Below are 23640 nucleotides of genomic sequence, written 5' to 3'. Positions count from 1 at the left end.
ATATATTAACACAATAATATCCCTTACACCACCTTTAAGCCCGATTCAGACCAAAGGTTTGAGACAAAACAGTTTAAAGTCCAATTTATACTTTGTCGCACAGTAGTTATTCATGCAGAAAATAGCTGATCTATACACTCAGTAATAAGGATGGAGCCTGAAACAAGGGCCTGCTAACAAATGTATTGAGTACCCGGTATCAATAGGCTTTGGGCTTATCAAGCTTGTTATTGAGCATAGCGGCCTATATGTCACCATGTTTAAACAATCAAGACAAGAGGCAATCAAGAAGTTATTACAGTACTATTCATAATATAAAGCCATTTAACACTTATTGCACAATAATGAATGATTGTTTTAACAATATTTAATAATAATTAATGTCATGATAATGTCATCTTCGTAGATGGTGGTCAGCCACAAACTCACAGCCACAACAACTGGCCAATAAAAAAAAGATACCAGTTCTACCAGTATTGTGTTGCAGTTTTGTGAGCTTTGGAGCATAAATGAAGTATTAGAACATTGCAAAGAAAATTTGTGGCCGTCTGGATTACTCTTTGCTGTTTTGCAAGCGAGCAACCGTTGCAAACTTCACTAATGTCATTTTACAATGGCTTTTATTAGTGATTTTATGTGTGTGGGTGTGTGAACGTCTCACCCCCTCCCAGCTGGGCTGGTTCTGTAACGATATCCACAGATTTATCAGCTCGTCAAACCATAACCTGAAAACAACACGAACACACGCACGCACGCACAGACGCACGCACACACAGACGCACGCACGCACGCACGCACGCACGCACGCACGCACGCACACCACACACACACACCCACACCTGAAGTTACCATCATCAATCCCCACTTCCCCAAAATATGAACTCACTCTTGTTCTTTCCCTTTGTAGCTTTTGGAGGGGAGGGAAGAAAACTAAAATGGAAAAACGATGTATTAAAGATGATGTATTGTGGAAACAGCGCGGAAAAAAACTCCCCGTGAATCCAGAGGGCTAAATCCTTGACAAATAGCCCTCGAACGCGTGAGTCGACATAAAGTATGCGCGGCGTTCTCTGAAGAGAACATTTTATTTATTATTATTTTTTTGCGGAACTGGAACACAACCACCGGTTAAGCCAGGGCTGAACTGCCAAGCTAGCTGTCCCCATGCTCTCGTCACAATCTTCTTCAGTTCGTTTGATGAGAAAGTGATAGATCCCCCCCACACCCGCCCCGCACTCGCTCCAGGCTCATTTTCAGATGGCAGGAATATGAGGCTGGATTTACATCGACTGCAGCCCAGAGTGCCACGGACCCTCCCGTATACAGCAAAAGCGAAATGATGTGGAAATAATCACCAACCAACCATTCACACTGGCTGAATGTTGGTTGGATTTGCACTGTGTCTAATAAACCCATCGAAACCGTGAAAGTGTCTGTGTCGTTTTTTTGAACGGTGCTAACTGCTCCTACGTCTAACTCTGGCTTTGAGTGTATGTATGAGTGTATGTATGAGCGTGGTATGTCCGTATGAGCACGGAACTCCATGTATATGGGGATAACAAGTCACTTTGTGCCGCCGTGCTGCAAGCTTGTATAGCAGCATTTTTTTAAACATTGTTTTGAAACAGTGTTTGAAAAAAGTCTTGAACAATTTTGCACATAGGGGTCTGTGGCCAAATACATATCGTCGTTGTCGGTTGGAAACCTTGTATGTCCAAAACCATATCGATCTGCTATTTTCACTAGTTTTGTGCGACAGAAAAAGGGCTTTACTTTACGAAAAAACATACAAATTTGAAACTTAGAGATACTAGGTTTCTGCCCGACAGTGACAATATAATACATTTATTATACCCCCCAAAAGATACATTTTTGGGGGTCCTTGGTATGAAAAAGTTTGAGAACTACTGGTTGAGAAGACATTTGTGGATTTGGCCTCAGGTCTTAATGGGTTAAATGTGTCTGCTGTACCAGATACTTTGACCAATAAACAGACCACTGTTTACCACTTGAGCCCTAATTTATATTCAGGGATTAATGTGAAAAGCAAATCTCATGGCTGAGATGTTTTGTTAAGTGAAACAGCGTGACAGGAGTCGTCCACACACAGTAGCGCTGCGTTCCCTACACAATTTGCACAATACTGAAAGTAGACTTTAGTAGATGTTTAGGTATTATCTTTATAAAACGTAAATCTTATTGCTGATCTACATACAGGTGAAGAAATTAACTGAGGCTTTAACTTTCGCTTTTATGAATTATCCGAGAGATTATGGTTTCATGGGAGATGCTATGCTCTATTTATGCATTCTAATACTCTTTAATCTTATAATAACTAAATGACTGAAATCTGTCATGGCGACTGAGAAATGTAATCCACATATTGCATTGTACAACAGCCGATCCTACATTGGTCGCATCGCGATATATACGTTGTGCGCTTTAAGAATCTTGAAGGTGGTTCCATCAAGACTGAAGGGACCTTTTCAAAATACATGTTTTGCAGGGTTTCCCAGTCCACACTGCAGGGGCAGAAAAAAAAGTAATGTTGCCTTTGTTATTCCCCTTTTCCAGTTATGTTTCCCTGCAGCACAGTACACTACCCTACATTTCCCGCAAACACAGAATTCCCATGATTCATCAGATTAACGGTCACCTGGGCCCCCAAAGACAAAGTGTGCTTCTGATTTGGACCTATATAAACCATTTAAAACCCATTTAGGCCTAGAATTATTGAATGCTTTAACCAGTGAAAAATAGCAGATACAACTTACAAGCTATTTATTTTTTTAAGTCGTGAAAATGTGTGCAAATCTTTGAATATATGTATTTTCAAAGCGAACGTTTGTAACTCAAATTTTGCTTCTGGGGGGTCCCTGGAACTAAATATTTTTAGATGCGGGTCCGTGGCCAAATAAATATCATTCACATGAAAAGGTTTGAGAACCACTGACATAGTAGTCTCTCAAGAACAGACTAACTGAGCTCCAGTTAAGTGAAAAGGACCTTTTATTTGACGATGGCTATAGCCAGATTGCTGACATAGAAACATTGGGTTTTTCAAAAAACCTTAAGAAGGATTCAAAAGACACTTATAGAATCGGGTCAAAATTCAAATTTTCACGATTTTTCAAAAATAGCAGATCTACAAGCTCGCAGCACGGCACTCGGTGCCACGCTGTGAGCTTGTGTATCTGCTATTTTTCATTAGTTAAAGCATAAAATAATGATACACAAAATGTGTACCCGTTCTGAATGGGTTAAGCTGGCCCGGGCCCCAGCGAGTTGCAGCGGGCGCAGCTCCCGCATAACTCAATAGAACCAAGCATGACTCTAACGCTGACAAGGTTAGGCTTTTATTGAACTCCCCTCTGGGCCACCCATAATATAAATGATTGTATAAGGTTCACTGGATGAAAGAAAGCGCCGACCCAAATTCTGTTAGTGCCGTGTGTGTGTGTGTGTGTGTGTGTGTGTGTGTGTGTGTGTGTGTGTGTGTGTGTGTTTGTGTGTTTTTGTCTGCGCCAGGAGAGTATGTTTTCGCCCCTGTCCGTGCGTCCATCTGTCCTTGTGTCCGTCCGTCCGTGTGTCCAATTAGTTTGTCAACAGCTAATCTCCGGCGCTGTTGGCCCGGTCGCGGCCAAACACACTCCTTGGATGCCAATTCTGAACCTCTGCACCAAATTTCTCACACGGCCCTGTTCTAGCGCCACCATGAGGCCGATGTTTGCAAAACACATTTCTGTAAATTACTTCTACAGATTTTGTCCACAAATCATGCACATCGGTAGGCAGCATCTCTACAGTCATGTGATCAACATGGATCTGTCCGATTTTCCATAATCCATCCTGATTGGCTACAATTCGATTCCAAAGTTTGCAGGATTGCTCCGTTTTGAACAAAATGACCTCAAATCACGAACACAACGTGCAATCTTGGTGAAATCGGGCTGGCGGAGACCCGTGCTCGGAAGAGCGCTGCTTCTAGTTTCTATTTAATTTTCTTATGTGATGACTTACTGGAAGCCGTGGCTGTGGTGCTCTGGAAGCATTATGGTGGGCAGGAACAGCTCCATGTTGCTGATGGCCTTCAGCATGACCGCGTCGAACACGCACAGCAGGGGGCGCCACTCACACAGCATCTCCTCAGTGGATGACACCGGGAAATACCTGATGACCGGTGGTGGAAAAAGTTACTTAAAAATACTGCAATATTGAAATAGTATTTTGAAATGCATTGGCAGAATCTGCCCTCATAGGTAGAATGAAAGTGCGGTGTGACCGGGACCATAAAAGTAAAAGTCTGGAATAAAACATTTACTAGAGTAAAAGTACAAAAGTGTTGGCGTCAAAATTACCGTATCAAAAGTAAAAGTACCGGTACTCATTGAGCAGAATATCCCCATTTCAAGTTTTCAAAATATAGAAAATACCAGTAAGACGCTAGCATTTCCCTCTACAACAAGTCTCTTAACACTTTGCCGTCCGAAATAGAATGGTTGTTGGTAGCTTAGCCGTGAAATTTCTATTATTATATTATGATCTGAACCGCATTCATTTTACCAGACATCCAGCGCTATATCACGTGGTCTTCATCCCCCATTACCATTCCGCGATCCCCCGTTGTTTTACTCACCCCAGTTCCCAGTGAAATTCTCAATCTGCATTGGCTTAGAGTGGGAGATTCGGCTGACGCATCATGTCCCCGTGCGTTTCGCGTGCGCGATCCGTTCACGTAAATGTCCCCTCAAATAATCCACGTGTGACTCAAGAGTAGAACTGAAAAGTATCGCTAGCATAGCCACCAGCACGGCTGCAGTAGAAGCACTCGTGTACAGACAGTAACCGAATGGGGGAAGGTGCCTTGGAGAAGGAAAGGGCCATGACATCACTTCTGCTTCATGTCAGACCAGCCATGAGCTATCAATGCACGAGTGGTGACTAGGGAAGGTTAGACGATCGCCGATTTTCGGATGAAAATCATTTATTTCGGTAAATACGGGAAAGTACGGGAAAAGACGATTGGCTGCCCCTCCCTCCCTAGGAAGTCCGATATAGTACGGTTTTAAAATTAAGGGGCTCCCCGTGGCTTGGAAAGGGTTAATAGTGACACTACACTGTTAAATATTACCAGGATCTCACAATACTTTACATTATTATTTCACAATATAATACTGTATTCTGAATATTACTGTGTAATCACACCATCATCTGTGATAACACAACAAATGACTGTACTCTAAATTGTTATCAGGATTACACAACACTTTACAATATATCTCACAATAAAATATTGTGTTCAGAATGTTACTGTGATATCACAACAAATTACTTGTACTGTGCTGCATTGTGGGATTACATTTCAAATTTATATCCATTGTGAGAGGGAAAGCAGTGAACTGATGGTGAAGATGGAATTATGAAATTATGAAGTCAATTTCAATTCAAAGGAACTTTCAGAAGTCATGTGAAGTTCATAACATTGCTCTGATAAGGTAAGTCACGCTCTTTTTTTACCCCCTCCACCTTATTGACAACTAGTTCTGCTTTCGCCTGTGGTTCAGTCTTGCTCCAGCAAAGTATGTGTGCTGCAGGCTCTGAAGCAGCACTGCTTCCCCGCTGACGTGCGCTTGTCGAGCGGCAGAAATCACCCAAACACACCGGTGAACCGGCTTAGCGTACACACCGAGCGACGCGCGCCACTATGAGCTTGTATATCTGCTATTAGTTAAAGCGGTGTGTGAGGGAAACACACATTTAACTAAACTGTCGAGTTAAATGTGTCTTTCCCTCACAAACCGCTTCAACTAAATAGCAGATATACAAGCTCATAGTGGCGCGCGTCGCTCGGCCAAGCCGTTTCACCAGTGTGCTTGTGTGGTTTCTGCCGCCGATAGGCTGCACGTCAGCGGGGCTTATTTATATCATGTCGGCTGCTTACTAGCTAGCGGACCGCGGTAGGGAACGTTCCCTGCCCGGTTCAATACGGCCGACGCGCGTGGAAGAACTCCCCGCGACGCACGAGTTACAGACCCACACGGGTCCATTTGGTTCCTATATCTATCATTTAGCTGTGGACCATCTGGAACTCCATCACTCGGACGCGATAATGACCGGACACTACTTTGAGAACCACAGACAATCCTTGTGTCAGTTGTACGTATCCTTACGCCGGGTCCATTTGGTTCTTCTCAACTATATCAATGATAATATTTGCACCGGGGGAGGTTTTATGCTCCAGTGTGGCTAAAAGTTGCTGTTGTAAAAGCAACCGATCCACAAGCCAAGCGTCACGACAAATGGGAGCCTGTAGATCATCATTGGTTTTCAAAGTGGGGTACGGGACCCCGCAGGAGTCCTTCAGGGAGTTCCAGGGGGTCCCTGGCTAAATGACAACAGGTCCATTTTGTTCCATTTGTACATTCTGAGAGTTAAATTAACATATATCATCTCAGAGATAGAAATACCATTACATATGTCCTGGGGGTCCTTGAAATTAAAATGGAATCACTACAGAGCCTTCAAAATCTTCTCTTATGGGGGTCCCTGGCGTATATCTTTTCAAATGGACGTCCACTGGCTGATAAGTGTTAATATAAATTGGGGTTTGTGGAACCACAAGTTTTGAGAACCACTGCTGTAGAGATGGTCTATATTCGACGGGTGACACCATCAGATTAATGATTGATCATTAGCCTACCTGTGGTGTCCACTGCAGTAGGAGCTTAATTTCCGTCAAAAATCCCGTCATAAGTATAATGTCCTTAAATCTTTATGCATGGATTAAATGTATATATTTAATTGCCTACATTAAAACTTTGTTTTGACTTTGATGGAATCTCCTCGCCCAGTCGCCCCTCCCCTTTCCTCCACATGTGAGACATTATGGTCATTAGGGTGACATAGGGTGATTTTTTTCCCCTTAATATCATAATGTAAGCATACCTAGAAAATAATGTAAGTCAGAAAAATACTGGAATGTGTCTGAATAGAGATTTTATTTTTTATATTATCTTCATCAAATAATATTAAAGTAAAATAAACTGAACATTTTGGAAAGATTTCATTTCTTTTAAACTGTACCAAAACAGTACATGCCACAGAGTGATAAGCCACTCTGTGGGCATAAATAAATTGTGTGTGTGTGTGTGTGTGTGTGTGTGTGTGTGTGTGTGTGTGTGTGTGTGTGTGTGTGTGTGTGTGTGTGTGTGTGTGTATTGTGGAATGCATTTAGCATTTCACCTCTTAACAATATCACACGATGGGTATCTCTGTTCAGGTGATATAATGAAGGATGCTGTCCATTGAAGAATAAGATGGATTGGGACCACGTGATGGCTACTGCAACTTCAATCTGCAGTATCCTTCCTGAGGATGGCACTTGTACTCTGGAGTTTATCCAAAGGTATTATACTTATAGGCTACTGAAAATGTATTATTCTGAATTTAACATTGCTAATAGAATTTGGCATAGAATAATACAAAGTAGATCTAATGTGATTGACAGATTGATTGAGGTTCTAGATAAGGTTTTAGAGGTCCTGGAGAGAGTTTGGTGTCAGCTTGAGATCTCTTGGGCATGGTCAATCATTGAGGTGGTTGTTGTCTTGTCTTATTTATTTTACAGCTGTGTGCCACAGCCACTGATGTGCAGATGACGGAGAAATTACCAAGCACCCCCTGCTTGATTGTCCAAGGTAGATCAAAATAAAGTGAGTTGTGTCACAGTTTGTGATGTTGCTGATCATTGAAATTCTACTCTTGTTCAATTAGCATTTCACCTCTACAATATCACATAATGGGTATCTCTTTTCAGGTGATTTAATGAAGTCTATGGCCTGGATGCTGTCCATTGAAGAGCAAGTGTGATGGGACAACACGATGGGATCATTATTGGATAGCTGTGGTTTTCGCGATCTACTACAACTTCAATCTGCTCCTGAGGATGGTGTGTGTACTCTGGATTGGAGGTATTGTAACACTGAAATTGTACTGAAGCATTGTACTGGATTGCTTGCAACATTGATACTTGAATGTTACTTACTCTCAGTACTACTTTCTTTCTGTAGTGTAGGGCAGGGGTTTTCAAAGTGGGTGACAGGGTGCCGCGAGATCATTTGATAATATTTGAAATGTATTTATTTGGACAAATATTTAGTATCATTTAAACTTGAAGTACAGTTATTTTCAGTCAGTTCTAACCAAAATGGCTATTATCTCAACGTTTTCCTCTCAACCTAATCACTTTTCACTAGTTTAGTACATTTTATGGATGATAAATACAAAACTAACGGTTTTGGACATAAAAGGTTTCCACCCGACAACGATGATATGCTATAAATATAAGGTGCTGGGAGTGAAAATTATAATGTAGGGGTGCTTCGGATTAAAAAGATATTTATGGGGTACCCTGAGACAAAAAAGTTTGGGAACCCGGTGTAGGGTTTACTTAAGGGAAAGGGGAACTGCTGCATGTGCCATGTATAAACGATGCAATATACGTTTATGTGAAAGTAAAAGTTGTTGTCTTGTCTTATTGTTTACAGGTGCTTCATGGGCATTAACCCTGAGAGAGGCTCCAAATCGAAGAAGCGTGGCGTATCAACCCACACGTGAGCACACTTTTGAGACAACTTGTGGACTTTGAATGGTCGATGGTATTCAGGACTCCAATATGAGACACACTCATACGCATTTGAGAAAACTTGTGGACTTTGAATGGTCGATGGTATTCAGGACTCGAATATGAGACACAGTCATACGTGTTTCAGATGCCCTACTCTTGTTTGTCCAACTCCACCAGCCATTATTCTTATCTGGATATGTAAAATTGCCAATATTCTTTGCTGATGCCCTGTCACTTCATTCAGCAATGCTCGCCTCTTCTGTCTCGGCCTGCATGTTACCAAGGTGCATACTGTAATCATTAGTTTGCTTTGTTCTTACCACTACTGTGTTGCTTTATACCTTCAGGACTTATGTGACTGAGTGCAAAGTTGAGGTGTACTTCACATACTTCGTGCCTGCTGAAGTGTGTTCATATAACACACAGGAGGGTTGCCAGAGAGAACCAGTCACCATTTCTCCCCAAGTTGTGAAGGCAACCTCCATTTGTGTTATATGGACAAATTTCACCTCTGTTCCAACTGGCATGAGGGTGAGTAGATGAGTTATTTTGCAGTTAAAGGAACAGTTCACCCAAAAGTGAAAATGTTGTATCTACTCACCACCATGCTGATACAAAGTCAGGTGAAGTTTTTTTAGTCCACAAAATCACTCCTGGAGTTTCACAGGAAAACAGTGTTGCAGCCTCCTAAATAACTAAAGTCTATGACAACCAGTTTTCAAACTGGCCTCCAGACACCAGACCAAACTCCAGGAGTGTTTGTAGACTTAACACTTCTACTGAGTAAAAGGCTTCATGTGTGGTTCTTCTTTGTCCATTTGAAATGTTGCACTTTGTATTGGAATTGTACAATAAAAAGTTTAAATGAATGAAGTTGTTTTTCCTTTCTTTTTTTCTTTTAGCATGTTTGTGTATGTATGGTAAAATCACAGTTAAGGCCCATTCCCACTGAGCCAGATAACAGATAAAAAAATCTCTTTCTTCAGATATTTTTCCATTCAAAGTGGATGATAGATAGTTAGATACAGATAAAACAATATCTGTCACAGATAAAAGAAATATCTGTGGCAGATATTTTTTATCTGTATCTACCATCCACTTTGAATGGAAAAATATCTGGAGAAAGAGCTTTTTTTTAATCTGTTATCTGGCCCAGTGGGAATGGGCCTATAAATTCAAATGTACAATATTTTACTGTATTAGATACAATTTACTGTAAATTTACAGTAAATTACTGCCTACTGAGCTGCCTTACATTCACAGTAATAGTGTAAAAATACAGGCAACTACTGTAATATCACAGTAAATAACTGCAATACATACTGCTAAATCACAGTAAATTACTAACATTTCACAGCTGTGAAATTACAGTAATTTACTGCGCAATATTTACTGTGAAAATTACTGTGAAAGTAATGCAATTAGTAGCCAGTAATTTACTGTAAATTTACAGCGAATTATTTTACAGTGTAGGGTTCAAGTGGTTTATCAGAACAGACTAATCAATTTAGTTGATTATATAAAATATAAATTCATATTTTTTTCACATTAAAACACGCTTCTCAATTATTCAATTGATCGAAAATGTAACCAATAAAATGAGCGCTACGGAAATAATCAACGCACATCATCAACACACATCCAAAACGCCAACAATAATGCACAAAAAAAACATAAAATGACATGAAACCAGTCAAATAGAAATGATACAATCCCATGGGAGCACACTTACAGTCTGCAGCTCTTGATCAAAGCCTTCAGCATGTGATCCACTGAGCTGTAAGGAAACAGAGGGTGTGTTAGTGTGTTAGTGTGTGTGTGTGTGTGTGTGTGTGTGTGTGTGTGTGTGTGTGTGTGTGTGTGCGTGCGTGCGTGCGTGCGCGCGTGCGTGCGTGATGTGTGCGTATTTACTGACTTGTGCTGCAACAACAAAAAAAGTTTCTTCAGATATCATTCAGAAAAAAGGGTAATTTCTAGATGTAGGGGTTAAATCGTAGGCAGTTCAAGCAGAACTTGCACCGCCAAGATCGGGTTTGATTGGGAGGAACTTCAAGGTGCTTGTGATTTATTTTGTTTTATAATTATCATCCCTCTCCGAGAGACTACGAACACGACTAGATGGCAATTAATTCACAGCATGTGTGCTAGAGATAGCAGACACTTTGTCCACTGAATAAGCTGTCTATCACCGGAAATGGCAAAATCCCTGAGACAAATGAGCGCGTCAAGTGCATTGGAGGGATCCAGTTGAAAAAAACACCATTCCAGCATTGTATGCAGTGGGTTAGGGTCTAACGATCAGCTCTCAAAACAGAGCCGCCATCGAGATTAAGACAATTCGGTCCACAGAGAACTAGTTTGGTTTTGGCAAGCCTAAAAAGAAGTTGACTTCTTAAAATGTTGACTTCTTTTGAAGTATTCTACCGGCTTTAGTCACCTCTCCCTACCCGTCATATGATGAAATGTGATGTAATACCAGTGTAATCACCTGGATTCAAACCCTCCCACGTGGGAAACTAAACATCCACCGCTCAACCAAAGGGGAATTCCCCCCATCGCCCCATCCCCCCTCCCCCAGGCCAAGGGGTGAGGGGGGCGCCCACGTTAGGGGCGATATGGAAAAATACAATATCACAATATTTTCCCAAGCTGTATCACGATACACTATCTTATCACGATTGCTTTTCATGTTGGTTTTTATGGTTATTTTTCAAGTTACCTAACAAAAACTAAAATAAAAAGGAGTAACAGACCATTTAGACCAGTGGTCCTCAATGTGGAATCCAGGGACTCTCTGGGTTCCTTTTGGGAGGTCTAAATCGATCCTTACAAGTACCGGTATGTAACTCTGACAGTGTGCAAATGAAACCAAATGGACCTTTATGGGTCCATTTGGTTTCATGTGTACACTGTCAGAGTAAAGGGGATACCTTGAAATTTTGAAGTTTGAGAACTACTGAATTAGACCAAAATGCAGGTATAAATTAATTCTGCAATGAATCTCTGCATTAACTATTCAACAGGATTTTTTACGAGGCTCCCACATTGCATCACGATATCCTGTATACGACATCTCTGAAAAGGCATATCGTGGAGACATTGTATCGTCTCAACCATATCACCATATCGCCCACCCCTAGCGTGCGTGTGTATCGTGCGCAGGGTTGTTAGGGTTACTTTTAAAAAGGAATCCCCTACAGTTACAAGTTACTTGCAAAGATAATGTAGTCAGTAACGTAATCTGATTATCACAATTTAAAAAGTAACTACTAGTTACTTTCAGTTACTTTTGGATTACTGTTTAGCAAAACTCTTTAATTAAATCAAACAAGTTTTACCATTGATAACTAGACAAGAATATTGAGCCGATGAAATTAGGAAAAGGACAACAGAATTTTACTTCAGCGAAGTGGCAGTACTTTACGCTTGATTATTTTATTGCTTGGCATTATAAATTATTTGTAAAATTGATGAGGGCAAGGGGAGAATGTAATCCAGCATGCAACCCCCATCATTCAGATCCGTTACTGTAATCCAGATTACACATTTTAAAATGTAACCTGAGACTTTACAAGTTACCTGTTTTTTGTAATCTGATTACGTAATCCCGTTACATGTAATCCGTTACTTAACAACCCTGATCGTGCACATACTTGGGGAACCAGATGAGGCCCAGGTGCTCCGTCTTGGAGTAGGTGACCCTCTCATACAGCTGGTAGAGTGGTCGCCACGGCAACTCCAGGTCATCCCTCGACAGCAGCTCCTTCTTCCTGTTCAGAGAGGCAGTGGAATTATTAGAGTTCTTCCTATGCCTTTTTATACCGTGTTCTCTGATTTTTCACATTTGTACAGTATTGATATTTGTGCATTTTATTTTGTGAACTCTGAACTGTCAGTGGTCTAAGTGGGTCGCAGCCTTTTTAGGCCGCTAGCCCCCAAAGGAATCATATTTGAACTGGGGACGCCTCACCCTGACGAGCACTTGGAATGTAGGATGTGAGGCATTACATTTAGTTTGATTCGGTTCCACAGATAAATATGTTTTAGTCTTAAAAAGGTCTTAAAAAGTCCTTCAATTGTCACTTCACTGGCATCTGAAGTGACAGAAGAAAAATCATGTGCGGACCCCCCTGGGGGTCCCGACCCACAGGTTGAGAACCACTGGTCTAGAAGAAGTTTTTGTCTTTTGTTCTTCATTGGAAATCATTTTCGGGCCAACTTCTGTCATTTTAAATGTATAGAGACAGCAGTGGGGAAAATATTGGTTACGCTCCATTGAGTTAGCATTAGCTGTCACTGTAATACCAGGACTGTAAAGCCGACGGAAGGTTGCTGTGCGGTAGGTTGTACTAATAACAAAGAACTCTGATGTTAAAGAAACATGAAACCCTAGGCTCATTTTGTAGTTTGTTTCCCCGTACAGCTTAGAAACTGTGTTGCGTACATCACAATGTTCTACTGTGCAAGGAAAAGTCTTTTGCACATTGGTCTGTTTTCCGTTGCGTTTTGGAAATCCGAAATCTGTGAGAATGCAGGAGAGAGAGAGAGAAATCTGGGACCCAGTGACAACAGCTGCGAAAATCTGAAAAAAATCAATGCTGGTCCGAAAAGAATTAATACGGACGAAAAAACGGGCGGCAGTGTGCAAACGTGATTGACATAATGTGAGGTTGATGTATTTATTTTTTACTTGCCAATATTCTGCCAAGAAAACGCAGCAGTATACAAAGACCTTTATGCAGCCTGCCATGTTTTTACCCCGCTGTAGCTTTATAACCTGAACTGAAAAACAAACAACAGAATCGGCCTGTAGGCCTAGGGTTTCATCCCCCTTTCAAGTTTTATGTCATCATGCTGAGCAAAAATACCAGCAAGGATAAAAAGGGTGGATTCAGGCCATCAGAGATGAGGGGAAAGCAGGACAACTATGAGGTCCGCTGCTTGGCTTCCAAACAGCAAATGACTGCACTCACCTTTTTTTAAGGTCATTGTAAGATCTTTGTAAGGTTTTCATTATTTAGTTTTTCATTATTATGTATTTTTTTAAATACTCTTGGGCTGTGATTTGTACATTAAACTTCGATAAGTAAGTGCTCCAGTGGAAAAGATATTATGTGAGCTGTCTAGAAGCATTTTGACCATCTGTATTTTTGCTGAACTCTAGTTCACCTATGCAGCGGGCCCCAATAATCCCAAATGGGGCTATGTGCTCTTATGCAATACAAATATACTTACTTGAGGCATTTAGTGAAAAAAGGCACTGTTTTAAGCCTACAGTGTTCAATGAACCTGGTACACTTGTCTACTGAAGGCTTTAATGGCACCAGAAAAGGTCTGTATATGTAACCTGTTTATGATGTTTGGTTATGGAGTGGCTCACTTTGTACAAGGTATAATAATTTGCAAAATTACAAAATAGTGAAAATAGACGATCTACAAGCTCACAACACATTGTGGATGTGATGTATTGCTGTTGTTTTATATTATTTTCAATAGTGTAGTGTGGTGTAGTCGTGCTTTACTTTCAGTACTTTTGAGGAAAATATTATATATTACTCCACTACATTTATTTGAAAACTTTGTAGATTTTGATTATCTAACTATCTAACTATTGCTTTACCAAATATCTGTCTGTCTGTCTGTCTGTCTGTCTGTCTGTCTGTCTGTCTGTCTGTCTGATGTCATAGTACTGACGTCACAGACTGGCCTGGACACAGAACATAATGTATGGGCATGAAAGAGACACAGACAGACAGACGGATACAACGCGTATTGATTATTCTACCCAACGGTCACCTGTCTAGTTATTACAAAATATACACTAACCACTTTATTTTGGCCATTCGAAAATAGCAGATCTACAAGCTCACGATGTGTCGCATCGGATCATCATGTCACATGTCGCTGCTTGTGTACCTTGTGTGAGTATAAGTTCTTGATTCTTTCATCTGCTGGTTTCACAGCCTCACAGTAAAACATAAGGAACATTCTGAACAAACATCGTCAAGATCTGTTCTAAGACTACCCTATTGGAACAAAGAGACCCGAGTTCCTCTTTGCGAGTGACCAATTAATCCCACCGGAAAGCTGCCAAACATGTTGGCTCCTCCGGGACAATTATTATTATTGGCAGGTGAGTTTCCTCTGTTGCCATCCGATTGCAAAACCTTCCGCCATTCTAAGTCATTCATCCAGACTTTGGATATGAGTTTGTTTCATTTCTCCTTTTGTTTTGGTCTGTTTCTGGTTGTTTGTTTTATAAGAGGCTCTTACTCTTGTGTGTGTGTGCTTGCGTGCGTGTCCAGAGCTAGTCATGCAAACTGCTGGATCGGTCAGCATCAATCCTTTGTGCACACTGCCAACAGTCCCGACGTACTACCTCCATGCATTCTTTTACGCATATGTTTCATATTTTCTGAAACACTTAACTTGAATTTTTATAATGGAAGACATTGGGGTGCTGCTGGGATAGGGCTGGGAAAAAAAACCTTGATATATCGATGTGCCAGAATAACTAATAAAAGCTGAGTGCATGACGTAATTTTGCCTACTGATACGGACGCTGCAATGCCTCCTCAATTGAAATCGAATCATTGCAGAGCACAGGGAAGCATAAACAAGAGGCTCGAATGGCAGCAGAAGCTGCAGACATAATGATGCCAGAGACCCACAGGGAAGCCATGCCGTTGTTGTTAGACCCCGTCTTGTGATTTTTGTTTATCCACATTTTTTACCTTGTGTGACCCTGGGGAATGTTTAATCCTTGCTGTCGGGCAGAAACCTCTTATCTCCATATTCAAAGTTTTTGTGTTTTTCTGGTGATCAGAACCCCGAGCTTCCTCATCATGACCATCTGAGCAGCAATCAGCTGGTTGAACTTGCAGAGGCGGAAACGAGGGATGGGCAATTAATCTATCATCATATCGGTATCGGCCAATGTTGGCCTTAAAATGCAATATCGGATTAGCCTGGCTCCAGCCCCTGAATCGCTAGCCACGAGTCACGACCATTAAAAAAATATGTTCAGGCGATTCAGGGTGAAACGCAATGAAAATGAGTGTAAAGCTGGTTGTACACTGCTGCGTTTTTTCGTTGCGAAATGCGTTTTTCAGGGCAAGGAGAGAGAGAGAGATAGAGAGAGCAAGGGACCCAGTGGTCCGAAAATAAATACGAAACGGGGGGCAGTGTGCAAACATGATTGACATAACGTGAGTTTTGTTTCTTCATGAACGTGCTCCGAAATTAGCTCCTATATTCGGCCGAAAAAGCGCAGCAGTGTGCAACGACCTTTAGGCTAATTATTATATCCGTTTTAGCCAATATTTTATTTTATAATAATTGTGTTGAACAATTAAGAAGAAATGACGGAAAAAGCGTTTAGTGATGATGATGAAGGCTGCAGATTCAATCAGTGTTTTCTGGGGAAACTTTGAAAAGGATCAAGAAACATTTTAAAATAAAAATACTACATTCAAGCTGTTTATGTTGGTATGTGAGCCAACATTTCAGTAACGGTGGATCCCTAGTTTTGGAATAAAGAGGCATTGCTTTTCAAAATTCTGTGTTTATATATGCCTTTTTCAGAGTGGACAAAATTACAGAATTACAATACAGAATGAGATTATATCCACATTGGTTTATATCAATTATTGGCCATATCGGATAACGATATCGGCCAGAAATGTCATATCGCCTATCCCTAGCTGGAAACTGCATTTTTCCCACAGGATTAACAAAGCCCCCCAGTGCCCCACCCCCACCCTGCTTGTATTAGTGTTTGTTTTTCTGTTACTGTGTTTCTCTATTAACGAGCTGCTCAAAATTAATTGCCCCTAGAGGGATTAATAAAGTTGTTTGAAGTTAAAGTTGTTTGCCCCGCGCTCTGCATGGCTTTCAGCGTGTGACTCATTATGAAAGGTCTCTATGGAATTCTGTTGGTTGGGAACCTTGGGGGGAAAGAAACACTTGAAATTAAACTAAATTCACTGCCACTGTCATGTCATTTTTCAAACTAGAACTCTGACCAGTCAGAGAGAGCCCCACCCTCGTTGGTCACAACAATGATAACAATAAGATTTGTGGATGGGCAGACAGACATACCGTTACACACAAAACTCACATAGGGTTGCGAACTTGCGATCGTCTAGGATTTTTAACGATTCCGTTTCTTTAACGATTCCCTTTTAATGGTTCAATTTGAGAACCATTTATTGTAATTGCATAGCAGACGTTAAGTCCACGCCAGCTCTGAGAGAGTGATAAAAGAACAGTTCCAGAAGTTCCAGAAACGGTTCCAAATTTGACGGAACAGATTCTGGTTCCTCAATGTTGGATCCAGTTCCTCTGATTCCTCCGGTTCTGGCTACCAACCCTAATCACATGGGTCCCTAAAGGGCCATCCAAGCACTAACTACTGTACAACAATAACAATAACTATAACTACATAGTATTTTCACCACTGTTTTTGTTACAGTTGTGTTGTGGACTCTGCCATCCACTTGAGTTAAAAGGATTTTTAAAACAATATCTTTATAGTTATAGCTATACTTAGACCTAATAGTTATAGTGCTAGGTGTGTGGACGGCCCATAGTGATTAACTCCAGATAAAGGCTCCTTGCAAAAGTCTGGAACAGAACTAGAGATGATGCACGACTTCAATGGCGTCGAATTCCTTACATCTGCTCCCCTCGCCTCCTCTGAGAACCAGACAGAGTCTAATAGCGGTGAGGCTGCCCTGTGGATCGCAGACACTTCACGTTGCCAGTGTATGATGTCTGTCATCTATTACGTACAGTATCTCTATAGGATATGCAAAACTTGACGCAGATCGGTCAAAGCGGTTTGCGAGATTATCCCAGGACAAACAAACAAACACAAAGACAAGGCAGACCCTCTTCTAGATCAGTGGTTCTCAACCTGTGGTGTGAAGTGACAATTTAAGGACCTTTAAAGTGGGAGGGATTAGCGAATATTTTTGATGATGTCAAGTAAACCTAGCTTTGATTACCCAATCAAATTAATTTATTGCAGTTACTGTACTGAAAAACTAGCAGTTGTAGGTGTAAGAATTATAAAGATTCCGCAACTTCATGGCATATTTATCTCAAAATGTACAAGTTTTCAACAAACAAGCCGTCAAAGATTAGTATGCAGGGTCTCGCTTTCTCCACCCCATGTTCTGGACCTATTTTGCGGCTGTGTCCTTCAGTATAATCGGTACAGCAACCAGAGCGACCACAGAGTGAGCACTTCTCCTCCTCTCATATTTGAAGACATTTTTAATACAAAAAAAACTGCATCAAAAGTAATCACACAACACACAACACGTGAGCTTGTCAAACGATCCGAGTCAAACTAAATTGAATGCCTTTGGAAATTCAACATTCCAAGTGCTTATCAGGGTGGGGGGGAGGTCCCCCGTTCAAATATGATTGTTTTGGGGAGTCACGGCCTGAAAAAGGTTGAGAACCACTGTTTTAGATGACACGCCTCGCCTCCTACAGAGCCACACGGTGAAAAATCGACAAAGGAAACAGTTTTCGACAGGCCCTGAAATTGGAGGCGAGGGGGGGGGGGAGACGACAGGAGGGTGGGTGAGTGGAGTGGAGAGTCTGGGATGGGGCGGCGGTGGGTTGGGGAGGTGAGCACAATCCACAAAAGACCACAGAGACAAAGACATGTGGATTTCCGAATCCATCTCCGAGCTGTCAGGCTTGGCGCTCGGCACGCTCGCAGCCCAAGATATTTCTCTTCCAGTCTAATGGCAAACAGATGACATCTTCATTAAGGTGACACGCCGAAGAGGAAGTGAGGAGTGTGGAAACAATGGAAAGACTAAATGGCAACGAAGAAGAATGTGACTGTCTGTGCGACTCTGCGGGGATTTGGGGACAATTCCCCTCATGCTTCTACCAGTCCGCGGGAGCACAGACAGATCTGATAGCGGCGGCAAGACAAGCAATGACGTTTACATGTAGGTCAGGGCCTGTTAGCAAGAGTAATAGACTAACAATGCCCTGCCGGTAAGAAGAGATGTATTTCACTCCCCTTTATTGCGCTGTAATTCTTTTTGAACGCCGATTGCGGAGCATCTGTTTGTCAGCGTGTGTGTGTAACCACTGCAAGACCACAACAAATGTGTTGTGATGCCTGATGTAAATATACTGTAAGCCTGCTGTCAAGGCTCTTAGGAAATAGAGCATACGACTTTATGTCATCTCGTCAATTAATCACTTTGGTGTTTTTTCCCCCCTCATTAATCAGGCCTTCGTTAACCACATTTTATGCCTGACATTTGAATTCTCGCCTCATTGACTGATTTATCATTTTTATTCAGTTTTAGTTTTGAACGCAGTTTAAAAGATTAAAGGCAGCAAGTTGATACAGTAGTAATGGATAAATAAATGGGCATAAATAATAAGGATACTGTAGAATGAGTTAGTGGAGTACATGTATATCCATGACTGAGTGAAAGGGGGTGTGCGTGTGTGGGGTGTGCGTGTGTGAGTGAGTGGGTGTGTGAGTGATGAGTGGGTGCGTGCGTGCGTGCGTGCGTGCGTGCGTGCGTGCGTGCGTGCGTGCGTCCGTGGCGTGGCGTGGCGTGCGTACTGACGTTGTTTGCATGCCACTTACTTGAGCAGGTGTATGAGAACCCTGGCATAGCTCTGCATCATCTGAGGCTCCAGGTCGGGCAGCGTCACCAACTCATAGAGCAGCTTGATGAACAGGATGTGGTCGTCTTTACTGAACCTGCGACCGTACAGCTTCAGAAACCTGAGGGGGAGAGAGAGAGAGAGAGAGAGAGAGAGAGAGAGAGAGAGAGAGAGAGAGAGAGGAGGGGAAGGTACATACAGTGGGTATGAGAGAGGAGAGAAAGCCATAGTGACAATACTGTTTTTTGGTACACTCCTCCTGAACAGGGGTCATCGCCATGTTGGCTTAAGTTTTTGTCAAAATTCTATTTTTGCCATGGACATATAAAATGAGTGGACAATATTATTACCAGAAACACCAGGTCTATAACTATGAGTGTTCAAATGGAACCAAATGGTCCATTTGTACACTCTCCGAGTTAAGGGGGTCCTCCTTGCAAACAAAACATTTGAGGACGACTAGTACTAGTGGACTCCTAATGTGCCATAGTGTCGTAGTTAATCTGTTTCATACATATTCTGAAGGAAACCTGATGTTTTGTGATTCAGTAATTGGGTCTTATGATCAAAATAAGAACATTATAATGGTGTGTAAAGAAAGGTGCCGCCTGCAGCCCATAGGTGTGGTGCGCCCGCTGCGCTGGTGACAAATATCACCCTTCCCGCCTTCCACCGAACGCTGGTGTCCGAATAGACACTCGACAAAGCTGAAATTGCAGAGTAGTGGATTCAGGATTCTAACCCCTCTGCGACGCGTTTTGGCAGTGGGCAGGTACTTAACCCCTGTGCCACCCGAGCTGAGAAAATAAAAGTCAGACACAAATAAACAAACTCACTTCCTTCTGCGCTTAAAGAATTAGGTGACCCATATTCTCACAGGTGTACAGACAATGCCCCCGGCCCTCTTTAATGGGATAAGGGATGTTATGCTAAGTGCACATAGTAGGCTACATGGTGATTCGACTTAACATGAACCTTTACTTTAGCTACTCAAACTACGAAACCCAAGGATTCAAGTGCCATGTGGATGATTTAGCGGCTATTCCTTAATTTGATTTACAGTAGCAGATAATGGCACTGTGAAAACCCTAATAGGGTGTTTTTCCAATTTGTACACTGAGTCAAATCAACACTGAGGCATTTATACTGTGTACTTCAAATGATGTTATGATCATTTAAACCTGGCTCGAACACCAATGGCCATAACAGTATCTTGTAACTTTCCCAGCCTTTGTAGCCAGAGATGAAACAAAAAACAGATGGATAAAATGACTCAGATATTTACAAAAATAGAACTTGAAGTGATAGGAAAACGTGTGGGGTGTGATGATAGGGCAGAGACAACATTATTTGAGCTGACTGCAGCATGTATTCTGCACTGTACATCGCATAGCATTTAATTAAAAGGATTTAATTTGACAGTGAGAAGAAGGGGTGGTGACACAGCCTCACACAGGGGTGCCAAACTCGGTTTATAATTACAGTTCCATTGACTTGACGTTTATTAACCCTCCCATCAGCTCTTATGAAATGACTGAGACTAGTGCAAGGGTTCTCGAGCATTTCAGACCCCCCCAAACTAATCATATTTGAACTGGGGACCCCCTTCACCCTGACAAGCACCTTGGAATTGTAGGCGTTACATTTTAATTTAGTTTTACTCCCTTCCACAGCTATTCAAATATTGTGAAAATACTAAAACTCAGCTATTTTCACAATGTTTACCTTTTTGTTGGAATTAATATTTGGCAAATAATTTGGCCAATTTGGTTTTTAAAAAGGTCTAAAAAATAATTAAATCCTAACTTTTGGAATGTGCAGAATGAAGATTGTACCCAGTAGGCCTAGCACTGTATGTTTAGTCACCTGGGGACCCCTGAAAGCCTGGTGACGCAGGTTAGGGGACCCCTCCTAAAATAATTTGGAGACCCCCATGTGGGCCCCGACCCCCATGCTTATTGCTTGGAACCTAGACTCTACTACTAAGTGCAGTCGTTCTCAAAGTGGATTCCAGGGACTCTGTGTGTTCCTTAAGGTTTAGGGGGGTGACAGGGTCTAAATTGACCCATACAAGTCTGTAACTCTCTGACTGTGTACAAAATGGAACCAAATGGACCCGTCATTTGTACACTGTCAGAGTTAAGGGGAGACCTTGAAAGAACCGGGGCAGACCTCCATTCAGAAACACCCCCACTTAGAAACATCCCCATTCAAAAATACCCCCACTGAGGGTTAGGGGTTAAGGTTAGGTTTACGTGACACCTCCAATTAGAATAATGGAAGTCAATCTTCTGAATGGCAATGTTTCTGAATGGAACCACTGGTGTAGTAGTGTAGCCTACTTACGAGAAGAGCTTCCGTGTCCAGAAGGAGACCCCGGGCCACAGCTCCCTGAGGAGCACGGCTCTGGACAGGTTGGCTTTGATCTGGGCCAGCAGCTCCGTGGCCTCCCGGTCCAGCCGCTCCGAGTAGGGCAGCAGGCCGTTGTACACGATCTCCTTCTGGGGGACGAAACCCGGCGGCGGCGGCTCGGCGTCGGCCTCCTCTTCCACCACCATCTCTTCCACGGTCATGTCTGCCACTGATCGCAGCGATCACTTTGTTTATTTAGTCTACTTTAGGCCCGACAATATATGAATGTACACAGCCCTGGTGATGCGTCCTTGGATGGATCAGTCCGTTGCTGAAGACGCAGAGCGGAGCGTCACCATGCTGTCATTGTCACCGAGGGATTCGAGGAAAAGCAAAAGTGTGTCACGCTAATCAGCTGTTCCAAAGCCCAGGCTGTGGTGACGGTAACGCGGCGGCCCCGGCCGGTTCCGCTCTGACCTGCGGTGTCAAGCGGCTGCGTCACGACGCGCTCCCAGGCTTCTAGGTGCGTGACGGTGCGTAATGTACCCAGATCTACCCACCGTCACCACCTGTATTTTACGCACCATCACCGGTCTGCCACACGCTAAAGAAACAACCCTATAAACCAAGCTAGGGTGCAATCTTGGTAAGTGTTTTGGAAGAAAGGTCTTCTTAACATGCTTCTTAGAACGACATTTCCCAGGAGCACTACGTGGCGGCGGGTCTCGGGGGTTAATCTATGGTGTAATAGGATAATCTGATAACTGGATTAATTCCCTTCCCCCGCCCTACTGACCATGATAGGCTACAGTACAACCATCCAAGAGCAAAAACAGGAGAATTGACGTTGCTCCTCCTCAGCTAAATAAGAGGCCTAATGGGCCTATTCACTTAACCTGCTCTAATCTCCCCGAATTAAAATGATATTAGAATTAATATTAAAATCTGTATTTTGAGTAGGCCTTGGCTATTCTGCCACGTAATGCACACATAGGCAGTGGTGTTAAGGCCCAGTTCACCCCTGGGACAAAGATCTTATTTTACTGTTGTTTGGGACACGATCAACACAATCCTGAGTTGTTTTTTGTGGTCAATCTGTGTTTTGAGATATTTTAGTATTTCAGCATGTAGGCCTACTAAGTACTAATGATGCATTGTGCATCATCAGTGATGTGTTTTGCATCATATGATGCAAAATGCATCACTAGTACATGCTGAAACATGCTGAAAATGTTGATCGTGTCCCAAACAACAATAAAATAAGATCTGGTTGTCCCAGAGGTGAAGTGGTCCTTTAAGTATTTTGATGCCAAATTAATTTTTACCCAAATAGTTTAATTGAACACAAGCCTTTTACTTGTTACTGATTGTTTCTACACTGTGGTATTCCTTTCTGGTTTTAATTAAAGGAGTAGTTCACCCCATAATGATTTTTTTCCCTTTTTTTCCCCCGAATGATTACTCATGCCACCATGGAGACTTGAGTTCAATAATATTTTTTTGTATTTGTCGCATTCAAAGACAAAACATTTTTATTATAGGCCTAGTAAATGTACCTCCATTGATTCCGGATGGGGACCCAAATGAATGGTACTGGATGGGGAAACCCTCAGGGTCAATTTACTATAATAATGTTGTTGTCTTAGGAATGCGACACAAACCCAAAAATATTATTGAATTCAAGTCCCCAAAAGGTGAGTAATCAATAGGAAAAAAGAAACAAGTCATTTTGGGGGTGAACTACTCATTTAGTAAAAGTTAAACATGTGAGTACTGAACACTTCCTCCATCACTGGCCTATACTCTGCTTCACTGCTCTGTGTATCGGCAGTTAATAGTCTCTACCTCCATCTGTGCTGATGAAAAACGTCTATGAATAATTAATACGGCTAAAAATAGAATTTGCTCCTTCCTGCAACAGCGTGCATATGCAGTCCCCATGGCTCTTCTTTATCCCACCCTGTTAGACCCTTGGCCCGTGACGCTATTGTCCCTGGCCGGCCCCGTAA

The 23640-nt window shown here is 42.1% G+C and overlaps 1 protein-coding gene across 1 annotated transcript in view; it reads right to left on the bottom strand.

Moving 5' to 3' along the window:
• Nucleotides 1-21852, bottom strand: part of psme4b (proteasome activator subunit 4b) — a gene marked incomplete at both ends in the record, with an annotated part of 85824 nt that extends 63972 nt beyond the window's left edge. The window contains 6 exons of the mRNA XM_080747308.1: nt 662-725; nt 4021-4170; nt 10359-10403; nt 12280-12396; nt 19260-19400; nt 21626-21852. Of these exons, the coding sequence (XP_080603434.1) occupies nt 662-725; nt 4021-4170; nt 10359-10403; nt 12280-12396; nt 19260-19400; nt 21626-21852 (744 nt within the window). The remainder of the gene's footprint in view (nt 1-661; nt 726-4020; nt 4171-10358; nt 10404-12279; nt 12397-19259; nt 19401-21625) is intronic.
• Nucleotides 21853-23640: the final 1788 nt, after the last annotated feature.

This window comes from Nannobrachium achirus, assembly GCF_963921795.1.
Source record: "Nannobrachium achirus genome assembly, chromosome: 18".
Classification (NCBI taxonomy): Eukaryota; Metazoa; Chordata; class Actinopteri; order Myctophiformes; family Myctophidae; genus Nannobrachium; species Nannobrachium achirus.
The sequence above is the reverse complement of the archived record's forward strand: the minus strand, read 5'-3'. Positions and strand labels throughout refer to the sequence as shown.